Below are 15,750 nucleotides of genomic sequence, written 5' to 3' on the forward strand. Positions count from 1 at the left end.
ATATGTTTCATTCAGAGGCTGGATAAAAGCAGAGTGAAACCATTAGGTCAACAAAAATGCCAAACACGACTGTTCTAAAGTCCCATGGAAAACATACTTACCTTCAGTGAAGAGTTCTTAATCTTTTTTTTTTTTTTGAGACAGAGTCTTGCTCTGTAGCCCAGGCTGGAGTGCAGTGGTGTGATTGGCTCACCGCGACTTCCACCTACCAGTTTAAGCAATTCTCGTGTCTCAGCCTCCCAAGTAGCTGGGATTATAGGAGGATGCCACCATGCCCAGCTAATTTTTGTATTTTTGGTAGAGACGAGGTTTTACCATTTTGGTCAGGCAGGTCTTGAATTCCTGACTTCATGTGATCTGCCCGCCTTGGCCTCCCAAAGTGCTGGGATTACAGGTGTGAGCCACCACACCTGGCCTTAAACTTCTTTTATGTCTTCATTTATTTTCAAAATGAAATGCAGAGTATCACATTTCCTATAAGCAAGTGAAAGCAACAAACTACAGAGTATATAGAAAAACAACCTCACTACCATTCTGTTTTTTAGTGCTCTACTGTTCAAGCAAATAATTTCACATTGATCACTATAAAGAGTTATAGAACCACTGTGCTTCCTAGGATTAAAGGTAGAATCAGGGCAGGATAAAGGACCTCAGCTACCATGGTTTGGTACAAGGGTTTTATGTCAGTCCTCTAAGATTGAGAAGAGTCTTGTTTGATTTAAATTCTGGGAATATTCTAGAATGGTCTACAGTTGCTGAGAGAAATGTCATAAACAAATCTAGCCAGAACAAGGCTGAGGGCAGGGACCCTCTGCAGTAATTACCGTGTAATGTGAACTACACTTAAAAGGCATATCATAGTGTGGAGTATATGCAAATCTATTTGGTTATACATGGGCTCTCACGTGAGGATTTTCAGATATCAACTAATTAGTCTGACATTTGTTTTCTCTTTTAATCAACATGGTAAGAAAAATACAAATATCTTCCTCCAAGGTACTATTGCTCTGGTCTCTTACCAGATGAAGATGTTTCCTGGTCATTCCAGATGAGGCCCCCCCCCCCGACCCCCGCAATGAATTTTTAAGTTATTCTAAAGCTAACTGTATCCATTTCTTTTGTAACAAACTGGCAGTAAAATATTATAGCTATTGAGTTACACATATCATCAACCTTCCACTTTTCCACTCTTTCTTTACCTGTCTGTTGAAATCCTCTTCATTCTCCATCCACATGTACTCTGCAAATGGGTTTTCCTTTTCATCGTGCCCACTTAACCCCTGATCCTCTTTGGATTTTACACTGGGTGATGTATTTGCCATATTGGATCCATTCATTATGATAGAACCTAAAGAGGAGCAAAAGAAAAGATAAAATGAATATAAGGATAAAGGAAATGTAGACCGAAAACATGCAGATTCTGTCAGAAGCTTCTGAAATTCTAGTCAAAGATTTTAACTATAAACAGAAACTTAGTCTGTAACTCTTATAAAACCATCCATATCCTACAGTTAACAACTAGACAGATGTACAATTATTTAAAAGTTAAAAGAAAAGATGTCTATTAACACCTAGACAGTGAGAAAGTACTAGGCTCACTTAGTACTTTCTAGGCAAGTGGGACGGGGTGGGAGCGGTAGGAATCTTCCCATGCCAAATTTCTGTAGGTCCTGGAACCTAGTGAAGATCATTACAGCTTCCTTAATATCTAATAGATAGAGAAAATGCATTCTTAATGAACATTGTAAGTACCTACTCCTTATTCTAATTCTCAAGCTGTTTTTCTTTAAAATGTATTTAAAAATACGTTTATCATATTGATAAGCAAAATGGAAAAAACAGTCACCTGTTGTCCAGTCATCCAGAGTTAAGAACAATTAACAATGTGGTGCATATAACCTTCCTGAATTCCCATACGTTTGTGTAGATACAAACATACACACATATTTCCCAAGTATCCATTCTCAATAGTAATAGGATCATGTGATACAAGATGCCCCATCATTTGCTTTTTCTCATTCTTACGTTATTTAATAATATAGCCATACTATCTTTTGGGGATGTTTCCAATGTTTCTGTTTATAAAGGTTCTGCTTTATCAAGGTCTTTTCTAATTATTTATTTAGGATATCTCCTAGAAATAGAGCTGTTACATTGGAGAGTTATGTTCTCTTTTTTAAGGCTCTTGGCATTGCCACACTACCATAAGAATTTAAATTCCCACCAGTAGTGTGGAAGTGCCCGTTTCCCAATGGAAACGGGTATTAATCATGAGTATTATTTTCTAAACCATTGCTAATCTCGTAAGATAAAACTTGCATTTTTTTACATTTCTTTAATTTTTACTGAGGCTGATTATCTTAAGATATGTTTACTGGCCATTTATATTTCTTATTCTGTAATTTTACTGCTAAAGTACTTTGCCCATTTTTCTACTGGGGTATATATCTTTTCCTTATCTTTTGTAAAAACATGTATTATATTTGTTATAATTTTTATTTTTTATAAAATAATTTAAATGAAAGTTTATAACTATGTTATTCATTATATGTAATTTTTTAGTGGCAATTTTTTTTGGCCTTAATTTTTTTCTAGCTCATGTATATGTTTCTGTCTACAGCTTTGTAAAATTGTATGTAAATAAAATTGTTTATTTTGACTTCTAATCCCATTTTGATGTTTTTGCTATCATTTCGAATATATCTTTTTCTGTTATTCTTCTAAATCTTAACAATTCCTAAAAAATCATTCCAGTCTTCATTCACTACTTTCCTTCTTTACTTATTCACCACTTCCCTTCTGTACTTAGTACACTACTTAATTGTTGTTTCATATGCATAATTTTTCTCCTTCCAATTAGATTCTCAATTCCTGACAAGCAAGATTGAGTTTAATAGATTTTGTAACTCACCACAATATTAGGAGTTCCATAAATACCTGAGGCTTAATTGTATTTAGGCAACTTTCCCTCTCTAACTCATCTCCCTTCGACCTTGACTCCATCTCTACCCCGACCCCCACCTTCCTTGAGGCTTCTTTAAGTTTTAACAAATTATTTCCTAGGGGTTCTTTCCTTCTCGGCAACACTCATGAATAAGTTATTTTCTGCTTCTGGATACAGTAAAATATTCTTTCTTCGTTCTCTTTAAAGATTTTTTTGTTTTTGTTTTTTGTTTGTTTTGTTTTGCAATTTCCTAACCTGTTATGGATATTAGAAATGCAATATACTAAAAAGACAAGGTAAAATTGTGAAGAGTAAAGAATAGATGGAAAAACAACTCAGTGGTACATAGTTCTAAAATAATTCATTTAAAATAGAACCCATTTAAATCACTGTAGGTTTAAATAAGGCTACCAGTATGAAATATATCTGTTTAACATATTTTAAACAGAAACAAAAGAAATCAATGTCTATTCCAAATACAGATCCACAATAATAATTTCATAAGCTATAGAGGGGAAGAAACCAGTTCTTTATTTTTACCACTTCCATCTGTAGCATAACAATGATAGAAGCAAGGCTGTTCTAAATGCCAGGGCAACAGTATTTGCCCTGTAAGTAAGTGGGGTATTCCTAAGCACAGAGACTCTTAAAGGTCCTGAACCTTGCTAGGTAGCAAGGTATACTGTACTATTATTTCCAAAGATTTGGCAGTTGTTTGCAACTAGCACACTGACTTCTCACCATCAATATGGAAAATCACTACACGGAAGCAGAAATTAGAGTTCAGTTTTTTTAAAAAAAATATCTTCCTGTGCCCCAAAATAAGTTCTGAGTGCATATGATTGTAAGGAAAAAGGGAAAGGGAAGGAAAAGGAAGCAAGAAAAAAAAAAAAAAAACCCTTCTAATTCAAGAGCAAGGTGGAGCACAGATAGCAAATTCCAGAATGTGCTTATTCATGAGAAAGGGAAAGGGGAATTACCATAAACTCAATGAAAACTGTTACTGCAAACACTTCACAGAAGTTGAAAACACTGATATGATATTGTCAATACTAGGCAAGTGAATCTCTTAGATTATACAGTGTTGATTTGTATTTTGTACTATTCAACCTGTGTTTTCCAAACAATTAGAAAGTTTGGTGTTTCCAAACAGCAGCATTCCAACAACTTAATTTTTATACTGTTTAAAAATTAATAAAGAACTTTCATACCCACACTTTAAGGCACATAGTTCAAGAACAACATTGTTTTGTGGGCCCTGCTGGGTGTGAGTAAACTGCTGCTTAATGTGCCCTGGCTTTAGTAGCTAGGTGGCAATAGGGAGATTTTTGCTGGAGACTGGTAACTCCTAGGGAAGGCATTTGGATGTTTCCAACTTGGGGAAGACACGAGGGAAGACAGGATCATCACAACTTCCCTGAAGTTCCTGCTCCCAGTTTCACATAACATTTTCTTTCTGTTTCCAGCTCTTTCCCAGGTCACTGTCCATGCTTGAGCACTGTGTTTCTCTAGCCATTCCATTTCACCATTTCACATTCATTATTTCACTTGATCCTCATCCACTTCAAGGATGAAAGTCTAGTGTAGTGAGGAAGAAAATATGCCCAAACCTTCCAGAGATGGGAGGAATGCTTGGTTACATAAATCGGGTTAAGAGGCTGAATGGTTGCCACGTTGTGAGCTACATTACAGAGAGGCTCATGGTACAAGGAAATGAACCACCATGTAAGTGAGCTTAGAAGTGCATTTTCCCCGGGCGCGGTGGCTCAAGCCTGTAATCCCAGCACTTTGGGAGGCCGAGGCGGGTGGATCACGAGGTCAGCAGATCGAGACCCTCCTGGGTAACACGGTGAAACCCCGTCTCTACTAAAAATACAAAAAACTAGCCGGGCGCTGTGGCGGGCGCCTGTAGTCCCAGCTACTCGGAGGCTGAGGCGGGAGAATGGCGGAAACCCGGGAGGCGGAGCTTGCAGTGAGCCGAGATCACGCCACTGCACTCCAGCCTGGGCGACAGAGCGAGACTCCGTCTCAAGAAAAAAAAAAAAAAAAAAAAAAGAAGTGCATTTTCCTCCCAGTCAAGCCTTCAGATGACATAGCAGCCCCAGACGACAGTTGCTTGACTGCAACTCTGTAAGCGTCTCAAGCACAGGCACTCTGCCAAACTACTCCCAGATTCCTGATGCACAGAAATTATGAAATAATAAATATTTGTTGTTTTAACCTGCTAAGCTCTGGGGAAAGTTGTCACCTAACAATAGCTTATACAGGTAGTCAATAAACACTGGCAATTAACTCTGCCACACAAACCACTATGTTATAACATCTTTTTATCTATCAAGAAGACAAATGTGCAATTTGAAATAGGTCACTGCCTGAGAAGTAGTTCTTTAAGATTTAGACCTCAACAGTAGATAAAGGAGTTTGTGTCTGGTCTGTGATTATATTGCATCTTGAAATCTAAGAACAATTTGAAACTTATTTCCCCTTCACCCCACTTTCCCTCTTATACACATGTCAAACATGCTGAAAATAAGAAATAACAGTTGTCACTTTGGCTGAAAATGGGAAAGCTCGCAACCCTGTTAATAGTCAATACAAGGGTGCTAAGGCCTGCCAAGCATTTGAGTTGGCACTATCATGGTCAAGGGTCAAGACATATTTGTGTCTAAAATATGTGGCTTGAAATAGGGACTTCCGTTCCAAGTCAGAAAGAACTCCAGGACTTTTAAAGTATCTAGGATATTTCAAGGATACATGCTTCATCAGTTTAACACTTAAAACACCCACAACTTTCAGATCCAACATGCTCATACCAAAAACTAGCTATTCTTTGAACTTAAATAATATTTTTCAGAAGTTACAAACCTGCAATGTGCCTATGATAACAGTTTGCTAAGATTACTTAGGACTTTTGACTGAATTACCTGGAAAAAGTCTACTGAACAACTGAAATAAAAACTAGTCCCTCCTATTTTGTTTCCTACAGTTTCATTACTTTCTTCAGTCTGGTTAATATCATTTTAAAAAGTAAATATTGTGGATGACAGCTTTCAATTTTATTTCAAATATTCTGCCACTGGATTCGGGTTTTGCTTTCTCTCACCTACATCTTAACAACTAAGATCATAAATCTACTCACTCATTAATATCCGAGTGCCTACTGACCCTCAGTGCTGAGGCACTGTGCTTGACTCTTGCTTTGATAGGTACACAGCCCTTGCCCTGGTGATATTTACATTCTCTCAGGAGACAGACAAGAAAATAGTTAAAAATAATTATGATCCATGCTATAAAAGGGACTATTAGAAAACAACAGGGGGCGCAATCTAGTCCAGGAGAGGGGGATGGTTCAGAAAGGTTTCCCTGAGCAAGAAACATTTTCATCGACACCTAAAAAATATAAGTTTACCAGCAATAGGGATGAGAGAGAAAAGGATGTACAATGAATCAAAGGCAGGAGGGAACTTTCGGGAACTACAAGAAGGTAGATATGTATATAGCTGGAGAATGACAAGGAAGAGAGATGAGGTTGGAGAGGCAGGTGGGGCCAGATCAGATCATTCAGTACCTTAAGAGACTACATGAAGGATTTTGGATTTCATCCTAAATAACAGAAGCCATTATAAGGAGTTCTCAGATTCCTTATAATGCATTGTAGCATGATTCGACATATTTTGAGATCACTCAGGCTGCCACGTGGAAAACGGATTGGAGAGACAGAGAGTTAATAATGAGAGACTGGTAAGGAAGCTATTATTCCAATTGAGATGAAAAAAGGGTAGCTGCTTGAACTAAGATGATGGCAGTAAGAAGAAAGGAGGTAGACTCCAAAACTATTTTAGGAGGTTTCTGGTGATGAACTAGATGTGGGGAGTCAGAGTGAGGGAAATATCAAGGATAATTTTGGCACAAGCAACTGGGTGGATGGTAATGTCATTCACTGAGCTAAGGAACTCTGTGGGAAGGGCAAACTTTTCTTGGGTGGTGATAGGGGCGTGGGGATAAAAAAGGTGATGAGTTCTATTTTGGACATGTTAAATTTGCAATGCTTCTGAAACACTCAAATGGTGACGTTAAGTAGGTTGGCTGTATGCACCAAGAATAGGAGAAGTCTGCCTAAATATAGAAAGTTGGAGTAGTCGTTTATATAAATGGTAACTGAAGTCATAGGAATAGAAGATACTGCCTATGGAGAAAATGCAAAGTGAGATGAGAAGAGGGTCCATGACCCAGCACTGATGTGTGTGAACATTTTAAAAAGTCAGGTAGAAGCCGGGCGCTGTGGCTCACGCCTGTAATCCCAACACGTTGGGAGGCCAAGAGAGGCATATCACTTGAGGTCAGGAGTTAGAGACCAGTCTGGCCAACATGTTGAAACTCCATCTCTACTAAAAAGACAAAAATTAGCTGAGTGTGTTGGTGCATGCCAGTAATCCCAGCTACTCGGAGGCTGAGGCAGGAGAATCGCTTGGACCTGGGAGATGGAGGTTGTAGGGAGCTGAGATCACGCCATTGCATTCCAGATTGGGTGACAGAGTGAGACTCCGTTACATACACACATACACACACACACACACACACACACACAAAAGTCAAGTAGAGAAGGAAGGCAACATGAAAAGGAAACTGAGAAGCAGTGTTGAGAAGACAATCAGAAGAGTGTGACATCACAGATGTCGATGGATTAAATGGTAGCCCCCCAAAATATATATGTCCATGTCCTAATCCATGGAATCTGTGAAGCCTACCTTATTTGGAAAAAAGGGTGTCTGTATATATAATTAAGGACTTTAAGATAAGGAGATCATCCTGAATTATTCAGGTGGGCCCTCAATTCAATGATAGGTATATAAGAGAAAAGCAGAGGGAGATTTAACATACACATAGAAGAGGAGGAGGCAATGTGACCATGGAGGCAGAGATTGGAGTGGTGTGGCCACAAATCAAGGAATGCCCACAGTCATCAGAATTTGGAAGAGGCAAAGAACAAATTCTCCCCTAGAGCCTCCAGAGGGAAAGTGGCCCTCCTGACGCCTTGACTTTGGACTTCTGGCCTCCAGAACTATGAGAGAATAAATGTTATTTTAAGACACCAGTTTGTGGTAATTTGTTACAGCAGCCACAGGGAATGAATCCAATTCCAGTAAAGTAGGAATACAGAAGGCTGCTGAAAGGTCAAGTAGGAGGAAGACTGAGAAGTGTCCATAGAATTCAGGACCATGGAGTCTCTAATGACCTTAATGAGAGCAGTTTCCATGGAGAAAAATGAGAATGAAAGCCAAATGGAGGTAGGATGAATCGTAGGTGATACCAAGTATGAGATAACTCAGAGTCCAGCTGCCAAGGGAAGAGGCAGGAACAGACAGAAACTGGAGTGGTATGAAGTCCACGGAAATGACATCTTTAAAGATTAGAAAGTCTAGTTCATGTTTAAATGTTCATAGAAAGGGTCTAGTGGAGAGGGACAGGTTATACATACAGGAGGGAGAAGGTATAGTTGATAGTGTACGTCCTGGGAAGGCAGAAGGGAATATTTGTTTATTTTCGAATAGCTAATACATTCCCACCATTCAAAATCCAAATGCCTGGGATGCTTAATTAGTAAAAGATGGTTGCATGGTGAGCATGAAATCAGAGCAGTGGGAAGAGCATCAGGAGAAAGATTTTATCCATTACAAAGCCACATGAAACATCCTTACTCCACGGTGGAAAATTTCACTTCACTGGTGGCAGGAATGCTTATATCCCCCAAGTGTAAGTTGGTCTGCCCAGACAGCTGCTGGATTAATGCATCAAACTCCAACTTTCTAACTTTTTGTTTATTCTTCTAATTTTTCACAGGGTCACACACATACACAAACACAAATGAACATTTTAAAGCTACATAAGCAATACAAGAAATAATTTTATAACGTCTTCTAAAACACATAGAACTTTTTCTTTTTTTTTTTTTTTTTGAGATGGAGTCTTACTCTGTCACCCCAGGCTGGAGTGCAATGGCACGATTTTGGCTCACTGCAACCTCCACCTCCTCGGTTCAAGCAATTCTCCTACCTCATCTCCTACCTCACCTACGATTCATCCTACCTCCATTTGGCTTTCATTCTCCTGAGTAGCTGGGACTACAGGCGCGAGTCACCATGCCCAGCTAATTTTTTGTATTTGTAGTAGAGACAGGGTTTCACTGTGTTAGCCAGGATGGTCTTGATCTCCTGACCTCGTGATCTGCCCGCTTCAGCCTCCCAAAGTGCTGGGATTACAGGCGTAAGCCACCACACCCAGCCAGAACATATTTTTATATAGCATGTCATACTTTGCACTAAAATAATTTCTCCGTCTCCTTGTTTTACAAGATTTTCTTTTACTAAGTAAATAAACCCATCAGATTTTCTCCATTATTTGGTGAAGGATCAAGGAAAAAAAGAGAAAGGGGGAGTAGTTCAGTTTTTGGTGGGGTGAGGAGACATATGACATGTATATAGAATTTTTTTTTAAAGGTTACAGGTAACCAACCCAAAAGTCCATCAATGACAGACTGGATTAAGAAAATGTGGCACATATACACCATGGAATACAATGCAGCCATAAAAAAGGATGAGTTCATGTCCTTTGTAGGGACATGGATGCAGCTGGAAACCATCATTCTCAGCAAACTATCACAAGAACAGAAAACCAAACACCGCATGTTCTCACTCATAGGTGGGAATTGAACAATGAGAACACTTGGACACAGGAAGGGGAACATCACACACTGGGGCCTGTCATGGGGTGGGGGGAGTGGGGAAGGATAGCATTAAGAGATATACCTAATGTAAATGATGAGTTAATGGGTGCAGTACACCAACATGGCACATGTATACACATGTAACAAACCTGCACGTTGTGTACTTGTACCCTAGAACTTAAAGTATAATAATAATAAAAAAAGAAAAAAAAAAGGTTCCAGGTAAATCTTGAATTAGAATGATTTTGTCCCATGTACTTCCATTTCATTTATTCCCAGAGAAGCTGCATGGACATTAACAGAAAACAAATTAAGTAGTCATTCTGCTAAGCCTTCCTATATTGACCTCAATGCACAAATGTTCCATTGGTTATCTTCCATTTGATGCAAGAACAGTGCTTGCAAATATGACGTCAGTGAGCTTAAGCAAACAGAAAATGGAGTTTACCTGCAATTACAAGTTAACAAGAAGTTTTCAAAAACGTTTTAGTTGACAAGGAAGTCAGGAAAAAGAGGAAAATCACTTATGTGATCTCTACATTTGTAAAATATATCAAAACAAAGGTAAATTACAAATAGAGGCATTTTCTAAATTAAACTCAAGACTGCCAGATGAGAAAGACAATATAAATACAATACAATCTCTTTTTCATTAATGTTTAAAACTTGTCCTATACTGACCTATAAGTCTGCCCCACTGATGAAATGGAATCTGAAAATTGGGATACAGATACTCTGGGAAGAATAATAAAACTGAACTTAATTACAGCAACAGTCTAGTCCCTGGACCAGACCCAAGAAAACAAAACAGAAGCATACTCAAATAGGATTAAGAATGCATTTAGCTGGCCAGGCGTGGTGGCTCACGCCTGTAATCCCAGCACTTTGGGAGGCCGAGGCAGGTGCATCACCTGAGGTCAGGGGTTCTAGACCAGCCTGGCCAACATGGTGAAACCCCATCTCCACTAAAAATACAAAAATTAGCCGGGTGTGGTGGCAGGTAGCTGTAATCCCAGCTACTCGGGGAGGTGGGGGGTGGGGGGAAGCAGGATAATCGCTTGAACCCGGGAGGTGGAGGTTGCAGTGAGCTGAGATTGTGCCTTCGCACTCCAGCCTGGGGGACAAGAGCAAGACTTGTCTCCAAAAAAAAAGACTGCATTTAGCAATTGGCAAGAAGGTCTATTCTAATTGAGCGGTTTTCAGTCTTAGGAGTGTATAGAATCGCCTGGAAGTTTTTCCACATCCATACTTTGCAGATATTCTGATTTGCTAGGCCTGAGCCAAGGTCCAATTTTTGTATTTCTGCTTGTTAATTTGCTATAGGTAATTATGATATATAGAAAGACTAAAGGCTTAAGAACAATTCCTCAAATATAGTGACAATCTCTACCTGGAATAGTCCAAATCCTAATTACCCTAATTCCTACACCAACAGTTCCCAAACTAGTGTTCTACAAACTACAGTCTTGTGAATGTTCTTTGGGAAAAAAAAAAAAAATCATGGCCATGTGTAAATTCATTTTTCTGAAAAGTCCTGTTTAATTTACTAAGCATTTCCCAAATTTATGTATTGTTATCTTTATTACACATATTACATACATTTTTAATCTGGTAACTATTAACAATCTCAAACTTTTAGAAACAACGCCCCAAGGATGTTCTGTGATATCACTATCATTCTACTGGATATGTACAGAACAGTCATAAAATATACTCCGCAAGGCATTTAAAGGCAGTTTCAAAGGTAGAATCAAAAGACTTGCCAAAAGTCAGTGGCAAGATTTCTAGATTCAGATCTGCCTTCTAGTCCTCAAGTTCCAACTCCTCGCCCCAAAGCCAATCAACTGTCCTCCTAGAATAACATCAAATAGCAATTAGCACATGGTCCTCGACTTCTCCAGATCAGCTCCAAAAAGACATAGACTATTAATGGGGGAAATATTGTGAAGTCTTTAACAGATAACGTTAATCAAAAACATCCCTATGGGTAAATTATTACACATAAAAAGCTTTTCTCACCAACATGTGTCTCTATACATTTCAGACTGATATGATGACAATTTGTTTTTTAAATGCATAATTATATCAAAGAAATGCTACTATAAAAGCCTGAATACAATCTCCGAGCCTAAGGTCTTCCCCATCTTCACCTCCCTCTCACATTTGATTATATGTATATTTGAGAGAGTATCACTCATTATTTGTTTTGGGACTAGTCTATAATCTTGGAAGTTTCTTGAGGGCAAGAATCAAGTCCTTTATAGCTTCTAGCATGCCTCTGCGCACCCACCAGGTCCTTAATAAATAATCTGTTGATTAACTGTCATTTTTAGAATGTTGTATTCTAAATCTCATTTCCTAGGCAGGAAGCCCATGCCCTTAGGGGTTAGGATCTGTGAGTGAGCACTCTTTGTTGAGTATGAACAGTTATTCCCCACAGTCAGAGACAGCACTACTCTGGAATCTGTTTTTGACAAATCAAGTTACTCAAGAGGGATTAAAAAACACTTATTTATATATTTTTTAGTAGAGATGGTATCTATGTTGCCCAGGCTGATCTTGAACTCCTGGACTCAAGTGATCCTCCTGCCTCAGCCTCTCAAAGTGCTGGGATAACAGGCATGAACCACTATGCCCAGACTATTTTTTGATTTTTATAGAGACAGAGTCTCACTCTGTAGACCAGGCTGGAGCGCAGTGGTGCAATAATGGCTTACTGCAGCACTGAACTCCCAGTCTCAGGCAATCCTTCCGCCTCAGCCTCCCAACTAGCTAAGACTACAGGTGTGCACCACCAGGCATGGCTAATTTTTTTTTTAAGAGAAGGGGTCTTGCTATGTTGCCCAGGCTGGTCTCAAATGCCTGGCTTCAAGCAATCCTCCTGCCTCAGCCTCCCAAAGCGCCAGATTACAGATGTGAGCCACTGTGCCTGGCCGGGGGGGAGGGGAGGAACACTTCTAATCTAGAAAATTTTGTGTTCTTGTTTACTATTTTAGCATTAATAACACCAAGTGACTATAACATTCTCTTCATCTGCTGTATGCTAAGAATAAAAGCTTGCCACAGTGTAATTATCTAAACTAGAAGAAATCCATACAGTGAATCCCAACAAAAATCACAAAAAGGGATCACATGTTCATTTTATTTGACATATTTCTGGAAATAAAGGTTTGCCACAGCTAAGTGGGGAGAGGGGAGCCAAGCAGCATAACACATCTGTAATGAGGTAGCGAAAACAGTATCCACTGGAAATCTTTTGTGTCATTTTGGGTTGGAAAAGCTCTTTGAAAGTTAATCTGGGGGAGGAAGAGCGTCCTTGAGGAACCAAGGTAAGATCAGAACATTTCCTGGGAGAAAGGGGAACATTTATCTGGCTAATAAGGGCACAGTGCTGGACAGAGTGAAGAAGAAAAGTCAAGAGTCGTACATCTCAGAGTATGAAAGGCCTCACACTGTGTAAAATGGACTACACCTTAAGACTTCCAATTTTCAGTAAGACTATTAGGCCCATATAAAATTCAGGAGTCTGTGGATTTTCTGGTGTGGAAACCACTCAAGAGGCAGATTTTATGTCTAAATTGCAACGGCAAGACTTAGTATGAACTGGGAACTTGTCCTGATTTATGAATTGGGAAAGCATTTAAGATAAGTTTCTCCAGGCCTCAAAGGGAATGAGAACCCCACTGGACAACCAAGTTACACAGAAAAAACAAGTATGGTAATCTATCCAAATACAAGGTGGAAAGAATGGCAATAAAATAATAGCTCTTCTAAGTACTTCAGTAACAATCTCTCTTTTAATCTTCGTAACAATCCCACGAGGCAGGGACTATTAGTCTCCCAATTTTTTTCATATAAATACTCCGCCTTTCATTTATTTATTTAAAAAATTCTTTTGAGAGACAGGGGTCTCACTGTGATGTCCAGACTGGACTTGAACTTCTAGGCTCAAGTGATCCTCCTGCCTCATCCTCTCAAGTAGCTAGGATTACAGGCATGAGCCACCAGAGATTCATTAAACACCTTGCCTAAAGTATAACCTAGTAGTACTAGAATTGGTGCTTAAGCTTAGGTCTTTCTGGTCCCAAAGCCCATGTTCTTAACCACTCCCATGTAGTGACTACCCCATACTCTCACACTTCCCACTTTAGGTCCAGAAAGGCTATAATAGAAAACTCTGATTTGATCTCAAATATTACAAACGGGGTTTGGGGAACCATGCTGAAGAAAAATGCTATTAAACAAAAGTACTGGCCGGGCGCGGTGGCTCAAGCCTGTAATCCCAGCACTTTGGGAGGCCGAGACGGGCGGATCACGAGGTCAGGAGATCGAGACCATCCTGGCTAACACGGTGAAACCCCATCTCTACTAAAAATACAAAAACGAGCCGGGCGAGGTGGCGGGCGCCTGTAGTCCCAGCTACTCGGGAGGCTGAGACAGGAGAATGGCGTAAACCCGGGAGGCGGAGCTTGCAGTGAGCTGAGATCCGGCCACTGCACTCCAGTCCGGGCGACAGAGCGAGACTCCGCCTCAAAAAAACAAAAAAAAAACAAAAACAAAAAAAACAAAAAAAAAACAAAAAAAAAAAAACAAAAGTACTGAGGTCTTTGGAAGGAAAACACAAACCAATCACAGCATATGGTAGCTTATTTAAATCAAAATAAATTACATTCCCTACCATGAACATATGAAGCTCCATTTAATTTGAAGCTTGCTAATACTTTTAGGACGAGAAAGCAATCCTCCAAATAGGTCTACAATCCATTATGCACAATTCCAATATCCAAACGGCTCTAAAAACCATGAATTTTTCATATGTTTTATGTCAAAACTTACAGGACAGTAAAATTTGGCCTGAACTGATATGAAGCTATATACAGCCTTTATCTACCCACTTAGTGTGAATACTCCTGTTTTGCTTAGAAATATTAATGTATGTGACTAAGGATGTTGCACCAGACACACTGAGGCATTCGTAACACAGAGAAAGCATCTTCCTAAACCTGAAAAATTCTAAATTCTGAGAGTTGTCTAGTTCCAAGGGCTTTGGATCCTCTATGGACCTGTATTCCAAAGAATTTAAAAAACAATTTCCAAGGATGATTAGATCAGAGGCACTCAGTGTTTAGGATTTCATAAACCAGGAGATTTTAAAAAATATTGAGGACAATATAGGATTCCAATTAAAAACCATACAAAGATGGTAAAAACATCCTCATCAACATCATTCTATAAAAGGATATTTTGGCACCAAAAAAACCCAAGAAGGCCTTAATTCAATGCAAAGGACAATTCTTTAAACTGAATAAATTTAATGTTACGAAAAATAGTATGTGGTCCTTATATTTTTATTTCACAATAAGCTGGTGAAAATTCACCTGGGTCTAGCACTGATCTGATCTGAGGCATACAGTCCAGGAGCCTACATAAAATTACCTGGGAAAGTTATTAAAAAATGCAGACCCAACCAATATCGTGCCACCACACTCCAGCCTGGGTGACAGAGCAAGACTTCGTCTCAAAAAAAAAAAAAATGCAGACCCCCCCCGCTCACCTCCCAAACAGGTTCCATCCTAGGAGATCACAATTCAGATGGTCTGAAGGTGGGGCGCAAAATCTGTATGGTTTTCTAGAAAACAGTCTGGGTTGTTTTTGATGTGCAGCCAAGCTTCAGAGCCACCGGTTTAATCTGTGGGTTCTAGTTCTACCCTTCTTCACTCAAATTCTTCTCTGAGGGGTAAGGGGAGAAAAACAGGAATGTTTCCAAGTAGGGAATCTTCCTAACCCACTGTTTGTAATACTAGTTATTCCTTCAAACAGTCTAGGCTGAACCAGCTGGTCAACTGAGGCTATTAGCCGTGGAACGACAGAAATTAGTGTTGACAATCAAGAAAAACTTGTTAAAGCAAAACTCCTCTATGAAAAGGTGTGGCTTCCAGAGTTTCTTTTCTCTTCAACCCAAAGATTCTACAGATTCTACATATGATGCCTAAGTTCAGCGCAGATATCTCTGTGCTGACAATAATAACAATAAATAAAACTTTAAAAAATATATGAGTGTGTACTTTATATATATGTATAT

General features: G+C 39.2%; 1 protein-coding gene across 4 annotated transcripts in view; it reads right to left on the reverse strand.

The window, feature by feature from the left end:
- The window catches only part of PAIP2B (poly(A) binding protein interacting protein 2B), a 41,417-nt gene that overhangs the window by 13,964 nt on the left and 11,703 nt on the right, over positions 1–15,750 (reverse strand). For all 4 annotated transcript variants that reach the window (XM_033175029.1, XM_033175030.1, XM_033175027.1 and 1 more), the window contains one exon: positions 1,200–1,348. In XM_033175029.1, the coding sequence (XP_033030920.1) occupies positions 1,200–1,337 (138 nt within the window). In that variant the 5' untranslated portion in view covers positions 1,338–1,348. The remainder of the gene's footprint in view (positions 1–1,199; positions 1,349–15,750) is intronic.

Source organism: Trachypithecus francoisi, unplaced genomic scaffold (assembly GCF_009764315.1).
Source record: "Trachypithecus francoisi isolate TF-2019V2 unplaced genomic scaffold, Tfra_2.0 Lachesis_group17, whole genome shotgun sequence".
Classification (NCBI taxonomy): Eukaryota; Metazoa; Chordata; class Mammalia; order Primates; family Cercopithecidae; genus Trachypithecus; species Trachypithecus francoisi.